Source organism: Populus euphratica, unplaced genomic scaffold (genome assembly GCF_000495115.2).
Source record: "Populus euphratica unplaced genomic scaffold, PopEup_1.0 scaffold6.1, whole genome shotgun sequence".
Classification (NCBI taxonomy): Eukaryota; Viridiplantae; Streptophyta; class Magnoliopsida; order Malpighiales; family Salicaceae; genus Populus; species Populus euphratica.
Window position 1 is genome coordinate 2670792 of NW_011499849.1, and position 9394 is coordinate 2680185.

The following is a 9394-nucleotide window of genomic DNA, read 5'->3' on the forward strand; positions in this document are numbered from 1 at the left end:
ATTCTCATTCAAAACCAATAATGAATTTATCACAACTAGTAAGCTAGTTCATAAATTTATCAACACTTAGATATCCATTAAAATTCAGGGTATAAAGTTTTAAACAAAATTCATTCATCTCATAAAAATATATTTTAGGTCTAATCATGTCGTAATCAATAAATTTATATAGCCATCGCTAATCTTGTACTTTATATTTTAATGAAAAAATTAAATATAAGGAAAGTGATATTAATTTAATTGTTCATATGCCCTGTATAAAATATATTTGTAATCATCCTTTACTCTGTTATTTTTTTTTTTCCTTTCTGTTATTCCTCTTGCTTTTTTGTTGGCCTTTAAGCCAGACATGCAGCTGATGCAACGTAGATTGTATATCATTCATTTCATTTCTCGTGGGATAGTATGAGGAAAGCAGACCTGATATATATATATATAGGCCTGCGTCTATCTTGTGTAGATTAAGAAACATAAACAGAATTTTTTTTTTTCCTTTCTGTTATTCCTCTTGCTTTTTTGTTGGCCTTTAAGCCAGACATGCAGCTGATGCAACGTAGATTGTATATCATTCATTTCATTTCTCGTGGGATAGTATGAGGAAAGCAGACCTGATATATATATATATAGGCCTGCGTCTATCTTGTGTAGATTAAGAAACATAAACAGAATGAGAAGAGCACTTCATAAAACCATGCAATCAAACTATCTCGTTCTTTAATTTTCTTCCTTCTGCAACTTCTAGCATTTCTTACAGGCTATGCTTGCGTTTTTCTTTTTACATAACATACTCAAGTTTAAATTTAAAGAATGTATGCAGTGAAGTAGCCCTTTTCCATCATCTAATAATAACCAATAAATTAGAGTAGTTGAAACTCCAAACTTCTTCATTCAAAGAAGCTACTAAATACGCATCGCTGGAATAATATTTTCTTGTGTATTTTTTTAACGTAATCTACCTCAAATTCTAATTAAAAAAAATAAGCACGAAACAAAAAGAAAATGTTGGGTTAGAAGTGCAACGACAGGCGTGCAAATTAAATGCAATTTCAAACTTGCAAGTAATTGCCGTTTCTTGGAAAGCTAGGCATCTTATATTTGAGAAATCCCAGAAAGAACGAAGGTGAGAAAAGGAAAAGGAGAAAGGTGAAAGGAGAAAGGAGAAAGGAAAAAAACAAGCATCTCATCTTTGCGTCTTTTATCCATCCTTTCTTGACTTTTTGAAGCATAAGCGCATGCTAGTTTTATTTACTGAAGCTCACAATTCAGAATCAGCATTTGTTTCCCATCTTCCAATTATATTTGCTTAATTTAGTGGTTTTAGACGGAGTTTTTAAAAAAAAAAAGTGTGGTTGAAGTTAATTTAGTGGTTTTAGACGGAGTTTTTTAAAAAAAAAAGTGTGGTTGAAGTTTTTTTAAAATATTTTTTTATTTAAAAAAAATAATAAAAAGGTTAATTGTAACATCAAACACCTTCTTACAGACAAAATAAAATTGATAAAATACATAAGAAGACGATCATGACACATCAATAAACACATCAATAAATACTAGATGCTTGACTCGCGTTTCATCGCAAGTTGAATATTTTTTTCAATAAAGAAATTGTATGCTTAGCTTTTTCGACATGTTTTTATAGTTAAAAAAATTTTAAGTGAAAATAAAAAAAAAAATTATGTATATATATAATCAAATAAATCAAGTATTATGTTTGTTAATAAATGAAAAAAAAAACAAATGATAAATAATAACAAAAAATAAAAATAAAATATCAAGAAATAGGTGTAAATTAAGATATTTAATTTCGCAATATAGGACATTTATCTTGTTGTGTTTGCTACATTTGTTTATTAAAAGAATTTTTTTTGTTTAATCAAATGATAATATAAATAGACACATATTAATTGATTGAATAAAATAAAAAAAAATAATATTATGCAAGAAAAGAGAAAAGGGATATTAATCTAAATAGGAAAAAAAACATAAATTAAAAAAAAATCAGAAAAAGCCAAAGGCTTAGCAAATCAGGCCAACCCACTTCACCCATTTCTTCATGGCCTGTATACGGGTTTGCCTTGGCAAGCTTGATCAATTGGGCCATTATTTCTTTTTTAGCTACATTGTCGCTCGTCCCAAATGTTTTTTTTAAAAAAAAAATAGATCATGTATCGTTTAACGCTGGCCAACACATCAATAAATACTAGATGCTTGACTCGCGTTTCATCGCAAGTTGAATATTTTTTTCAATAAAGAAATTGTATGCTTAGCTTTTTCGACATGTTTTTATAGTTAAAAAAATTTTAAGTGAAAATAAAAAAAAAAATTATGTATATATATAATCAAATAAATCAAGTATTATGTTTGTTAATAAATGAAAAAAAAAACAAATGATAAATAATAACAAAAAATAAAAATAAAATATCAAGAAATAGGTGTACATTAAGATATTTAATCTCGCAATATAGGACATTTATCTTGTTGTGTTTGCTACATTTGTTTATTAAAAGAATTTTTTTTGTTTAATCAAATGATAATATAAATAGACACATATTAATTGATTGAATAAAATAAAAAGAAAAAATAATATTATGCAAGAAAAGAGAAAAGGGATATTAATCTAAATAGGAAAAAAAACATAAATTAAAAAAAATCAGAAAAAGCCAAGCGCTGATAGGCTTAGCAAATCAGGCCAGCCCACTTCACCCATTTCTTCATGGCCTGTATACGGGTTTGCCTTGGCAAGCTTGATCAATTGGGCCATTATTTCTTTTTTAGCTACATTGTCGCTCGTCCCAAATGTTTTTTTTAAAAAAAAAATAGATCATGTATCGTTTAACGCTGGCCAAATTCAGGCCATTGTAGTGGCTGGAAAATCAAGCTTCAACTTTTTTTACTCAAAAACTCGTTTCCAACCTAAAACATCTAGATAATACTAGAAACCATAATAAATCTATTAATGACCTCAAAAAACAAATAAAAAAAACACTCCAAAACCACAATCAAATCGAAACAAAAAATCAAATCAAGTTCATATCTATTTTTTCAAGGGCTTTCAACGTGAAAAAAAAATCTAATGTAAACTTATCTTATTAAATAGAACTATTTGATTCAAATATCAACTGTTTTGGTAGACTAAATAAGTGTCAATAAAATATTTCTCTCTTTATTGTTGGAATCCAGCGAAGATCTCTTTTCTCCCTAACTGAGTGTCAATAAAATATTTCTCTCTTTATTGCTGGAATCCAGCGACCTCTTTCTCTTTTCTTCCTAACTGAAGATTAAAAAATAAGAAAAATAAAATTTTATACTAAAATTAAACTTAAAAATTATTAATATACTGAAATTGCATAATTTGCATTATTTTTTAAGTTCAAGGACCAAAGTGTATTTGTTACTAAAACTCTTGGCATGCCACTCATGTTTAGTGCCTTCTCATTTCAATTCCTCTTCTTTCACCTCCACACTTTTTTAAGAAATCACAATGAATTGGCTATTAATTAAAACTAAATTGCTAAAAAATAAAATTTAAGGATAAAAATGAATTTTTGACGCTTAGTACAGCAAAGTGCCATTCACAATGATTTGCGTGTGAACAGTACCTGCCTCCCTCTACAGTTAAAAAAAAACCAAGCATTTTAAGTGATGATATAAAAGGTGTTCGCTGTACAAATTCATAGATGTACATTTGATAATAGTTAAAAAAAGAAAAGAAAAATACTCCTAAAAGTACCTGATCCTATCTATGTATTTCATAGTATAGGGTTTTTTTTTTTTTTTGTCTCTGATTTTAACTACCTAGCAAAGAGCAATGCTTGGGATTTTTTTTTCTTCAAAAGGTATCGACTGAAACCATCGAGAAATCCATCCATATACAGCAAATGCATGTCACTCTCACACGGAACAGAGGAAACCAGCAGTAAAAAATGGTTAGTGATGCTCTTGCATTGCTGCTATATCCTGGTGTTTGGAGATCTTCCAGTACCATTATCCAAGACAATTTCAAATAAATCAGCCTCAGACTCATCATCGAAGTCAACTCCTTGATTATTAGCTTCATTGACGTGACTGCCCTTAGTGGTGGTACTTCTATTGAGCCACTGAGAGTCAATTCTTCCCATTGAGAAGAGCTCTTTACTATCCTCATAGCCCAGAGAAGGGGATTTCGCAAGAGGGCCAATGAAGCAAGGATTTGGTGTTCTTTGAGCATTTGCTTGTGCATAACTAAAGGCACTTTGTCCAAAATTGACAAGAACCAATATGTCATTGTTTGCTGCAATTGCTGGGTAAAGGGGTGTCCCGAATTCTTCTGACTTGCAATGAACTACATGTAGCAGCTCTCCATCTACTGTGAAAAACACTTGTTTTTGCCTAGGATCAAATCCACAGCCAATTACTTTATCTGTTCTTGCCCATTCTGCTTTCTCGGATTCAAACACAAGTTCCATGCCTGAAAGAGAGGACACCATGCGAATTACTATTACTTTGAACAGATAAATTCTGGTACCAAAAACAATTGCATTTAACTGCTATAAATTCAGGCTTTAAATGATATGACTCTTTTTTATTGAACCCACACAAATTATTTGGTCAGCAGCTTCACACCTACTACATATACAGTGAAGAATGCCCTGAAAAAGGGTATAAGCATAAAGAAACAACTACTTATCAATTCACCACTCAAGGTTTATGTCATATAGTTGACGTTGTCTCATTAACCTTTCCCTGGTTTTAGTGATATTTTAGGTGGAAGATTTATTAATTAGCAAGTTGTCAACTTTTCTCAGTTCTAGGCTTCTAGCTAATGCGTTGCCACATTTCACAAAATCACGATTAGCCTTTTGAATTTATTAAACCTGGACCCTAATTGAGAAACTTGAATCTTAACTTGAAAAAATAAAATATTTTCCTAACGGGTAATTTTTCTTTTTTTGAAAAAAAGAAAGGAGAATTAATTTACCATCAAGATAGAGAGAACCATTAGAGTTAAATCCAATTGATCCTGGATAGCTTCCAGGAAGTTTTAAAGGAAGAGAGCCTCCAATAGTGAGCCCAACAGATAGCAACACTTCTGAACTTTGACAATCATCTTTACCAGCAAGCTTCAATTCTTCAATTTTGCTGATTCTGTGGCTGCTATTTACATGTACTAAAGATTCCGAATTCGCTTTTCCATTAGATTTTTCTTGGATGAGTTTGGCCCTCTCACCTTCCTTACCCTTGCCAACAGATTCTTGATCATTGCTATGACAACACAAAACCGTGATCTCAAAATAGGCCTCTTGAGGAAAAGATGAGCTCCCTAATGGAGGCCCTGGTAAAGGCAAAGTAGTTCTAATTACCGAAGCAGCAGACAGAGAAGGATAGCTTACATTAACCTTCTCTAACCCAGGATTCAGCCTTATCTTTTGCATGAAATCAGCTGATCCTTGACAAATTTCCCAGCTTATCTCTGTATCTGTTTCTCTTCCATAATCACCAGCCGCACATAAGCCTAACAGGGATGATCGCGTGGAAGGAGATGACGTGTAGCTTGTAAAACCAAATCTAGACCATCCATTTTCGACTGCCTCGGTAATAAGCACCGGATGATCAGCCCAATTGAACAAAGGTCTTGTAAGAACCCCGCGACGAAAAACATAATAATTTCCTCTTCTTTTGGTTTCTAATTGATCAGGTTGATGATGTAGACTCCCTTGATGAAGCTTTGCAATCCCATCCTGCAAGCTTGCACTTCTATTGGTTCTTAACGTATCAACAATACCTCTACGGTCTTTGAAACAATAACATCGCCAGACTACCAACGCAAAAAGCATTGAAGCAACTACAACAGCACCCCCGGGCAACAAAACATTCAACAACACGAGCATTTCTTCCTTTTCCTTCTGATTTACTTTTTTTTTTTTTTAGTTTAATTGTGGGTTCTTGAATAATCTTAATTATAGAGAAGAAGAAGAAGAAGACTGTTGGAAAGGAAAATTCGTTTTAGAGGCGTGGACTTGTGACTGGTTCGAGAGAGGCAAGAGGGTGGTGAAAGCAATTAACAGTGCCAAAACTGTGAATTAAAAAGTTGAGATTTTTAGAGAGACGTTTTTGTTTTTATTTTCTCTCTTTATGGTCCCATTTAGAATTAACTAAAATAAACCGACAGTCTGTCTTCGTTAAGAAAAGCGCATGTTGTTTCATTTTAGTTTTCAGCAACAAAAGAAAGAGGTCAAGTGATTGTTAAGGAGATTAAAGTAATACATTTTAAATTTTATTGTTAAGGAGATTAAAGTAATACATTTAAAAAAATTTTTATCACCTACTAAATAATTAATATATTTAAAATTTTATTTTTTATATTAATATTTCAAAATATAAAAAAATAATTTTAAATTAAAAAAAAAAAAAAACACGGTTGCAAGAGATGGTTGCTTGTAAGCACTTCTATAAAGCCAAATGTCGAAGGTCAAAATAACAATTCTATTTCCTTGTATGGTATGCGTGTGGACTTTTTAGGAGGGAAAAATGCGGCATTTGCGATCATATTAGGATGGAGACTGTCAAAAAGTTAAAAAAAAAAAAAAAAAAAAAGGAGAGCAAAACATAAACAGAGAACGGGGATTGCTAGTAGTTATTTGTCGACTGACAGTTAATCCCAATTCCCATGTTTGTTAACTTGCTACTGTTGGCTTCATCATTCCATCTACTTTACAGATCAGCTGATCCATTCAAAATTGATTTGTTGTTGGTTGAATAACTTTTTAAAAATATAAAATAATAAATAATATAAATAATTTTTTAATTAATTTATTCAATTTGATTTAATGGATCAATTTTAAAATCTCACAACTTAATTATTTATCTAACTCAAGTTTTAAATTAAATTATATAGAAGTTAATTCTAATTTAATTGATTAATTTCATAAATTCAAATGTAATTTTGATAATTGATAAAAATATAGCTTAATTTTTGATAAAATTTCAAGATGATAACTTTTTTAATAAAAATTATTGAGACAATAACATATTAGATCGATCTAAGTCCTCCTAGCAAACTGTGACATAAATTCCATTGAGTTTAATAAAAAAAAATTGTAAAATATTAATATGATAAAAATATATTGTAACAAAACTGAGCACCAACCTAAAACTAAAAAATTATTTGAGACAGTGATAACCTTATAAAAATAAATAATTAAATCATGTAGTTTATTTATCAACCAATTCAATAACAAATGATAAAATCCAAAAAAGCTAATAAACAAATAAAACATCAACCTAACACTATAGTTATTAAACCCGATCTAGAAATTGACTCGATAAACCATGATCAACTTCGAAAAACTAAAAGAAAAGGGGTTTTAATTTTTCACATTAAAAATTTAAGAAATAATTCATATGGATGTAAGTTATATATGTTATAGATAACGAACTTTAAAAGATTATTTCAAAAGATTTTTTATCTTACATTGAAAAAATACAATTTTTTTCTTGTAAACGTAAAATATATATACTAATATGCTTTTAATATCACATTGAAAAATTAAAGCTTCTTTTAATGTTTATATAGTGAACTTTGATAAAAATTAATAACTAATAAATAAAAAATAATAGGCTCATACGCATGAGGTTAGATGGAGCTAGCTAGTAAAAAACCATTGATTCTTTTCTATGCATGTGAGGCAATGCTTATACTAAATGTACATTACCTTTTATCTTCCTTGATAATTTATTCCATCTCACTTGCATGCCATATAAAAGATATGCCCCTAACTATTTATTTATCTTTTTTATTGTTAATTGATTTATTCAGTCTATTTTGAAAAAAATGTAACCTTATTCATAGAAGCGAGTATAGTTACCCCTTTATAAATTAAACATTAAAAAAAGTCATCACCATCTAATTAAAACATAAATTGAAATTTTATTTTTAAAAAATAAATCAAATAATATATTATTATTATAGAAGTTGGTATATTAACCTCTTTAAAAACTAAACATTAAAAAAATCATTATAGTTTAATTAAAATATAAATTCATTTTTTTAAAAAAAAAAATAACATATCAAACAATGCATATAATTAAAAAAAAAAACAGAGAGAGAATGAGATGAGGCCAAGCCAATGTTTGCCCCTATGCCTAAAGGGCTTGCGTGCTAGCTTGCAATGTCAGGCCTAATCGAGTAGGTTTGTATTATTTTTTTGTTAGATAATGGGGTAAACGACATATATTAGACAATATGTTGTTGGCATACCTAGATTTCAGCTACCATAGTGGCCGGAAAATTAGGATGGCTAATTGTTTTTCTTCTAAAAACTCATTTTCAACTCAAAACACCTAAAAAACACACTAATAACCTTTTTAAGTCAATCCTCAACCTTCAAAAGCGCAAAAAGAAAAAAAATGATCAAAAACCCAAATCAACTCGTAAATCAATTTCTTCTTGATCTTAGATTTGGTTTTTTAGGTACTTTCAAGGTTAAGAAAAAAAACACCCAAGTCAAACTCCCCTCATCATATGGAACAACTTGGAATAAAAGACTAATTTTTTTTGTGTTTGGAATCAAAGAAATGACATTTCTTTTTCCTTTAAGCCAAATTCCATCCATTTTCTCTCTTTCATCTCACCCACTAAGAACTGAAAAATAATGAAAATAAAGTTTAGTACTTAAATAAAAATTTAAAAGAAGCAAAGGACTGATAACTTTATATCAAAAATATATAGGGAATAAAAATGTATTTCACAAATAAATTTGAGCACACCATCCATGTTATCCTTGGACGCCACTGAATATGTTCGCCAAACTGACAGCACCGTGGGTAAAAAGGGACGTGGGGACTTGAATTTGTATAAATGCTTATTTCCAGAAGACCTTTATGTTTGCTTTTAGTCTCCTATCTTTCAATTCAACCCTCACAAAAAAAAAACATTTATTTAGGTTTTAATTTGGGTTAAATTATGCTGAAACAAAGTTTAAGAATTAAATTAAAAAATTTTAAAATTTGCACTATTATGATCTATATTAAAAAGTGAGAGAATGAGCAATAATTCATGTACAATAAAAACTCCATACCTTTTAGCTTTATATATAATATCATGGTAAAAAAAATACAAAACATAAGTCTATTTAGTCCCCGTTTGATATTGCTTTCCAAATCAAAGTTAGACAAAAATTTTAAAAATAATTTGTTTAAAAATATTTTTATATATTTTTCTATTATTTTAATATATTAATATTAAAAATAAAATTTTTTAAATAAAAAAATTATTTTAATATATTTTTAAAAATATACTTTAAAAAATAATTATTACGATAATCTCTAAACCTCTCTCTTTTATTTCAGACGATTTTGAATAATATTCTGTTTTTATCTCCAGGCTACTGTTCATGTGGGGGGGGGGGGATAGAAAATT

The 9394-nt window shown here is 29.4% G+C and overlaps 1 protein-coding gene across 1 annotated transcript; it reads right to left on the reverse strand.

Moving 5' to 3' along the window:
- Nucleotides 1-3642: 3642 nt before the first annotated feature.
- On the reverse strand, nt 3643-6126 carry LOC105120608 (uncharacterized). Its single transcript, XM_011018870.1, has 2 exons — nt 4955-6126; nt 3643-4444 (listed from the first exon to the last, which is right to left on the reverse strand). The coding sequence occupies exons 1-2, from the start codon at nt 5862-5864 to the stop codon at nt 3948-3950; spliced, it is 1407 nt and encodes a 468-aa protein (XP_011017172.1). The 5' UTR covers nt 5865-6126; the 3' UTR covers nt 3643-3947.
- Between the last annotated feature and the right edge of the window lie 3268 nt (nt 6127-9394).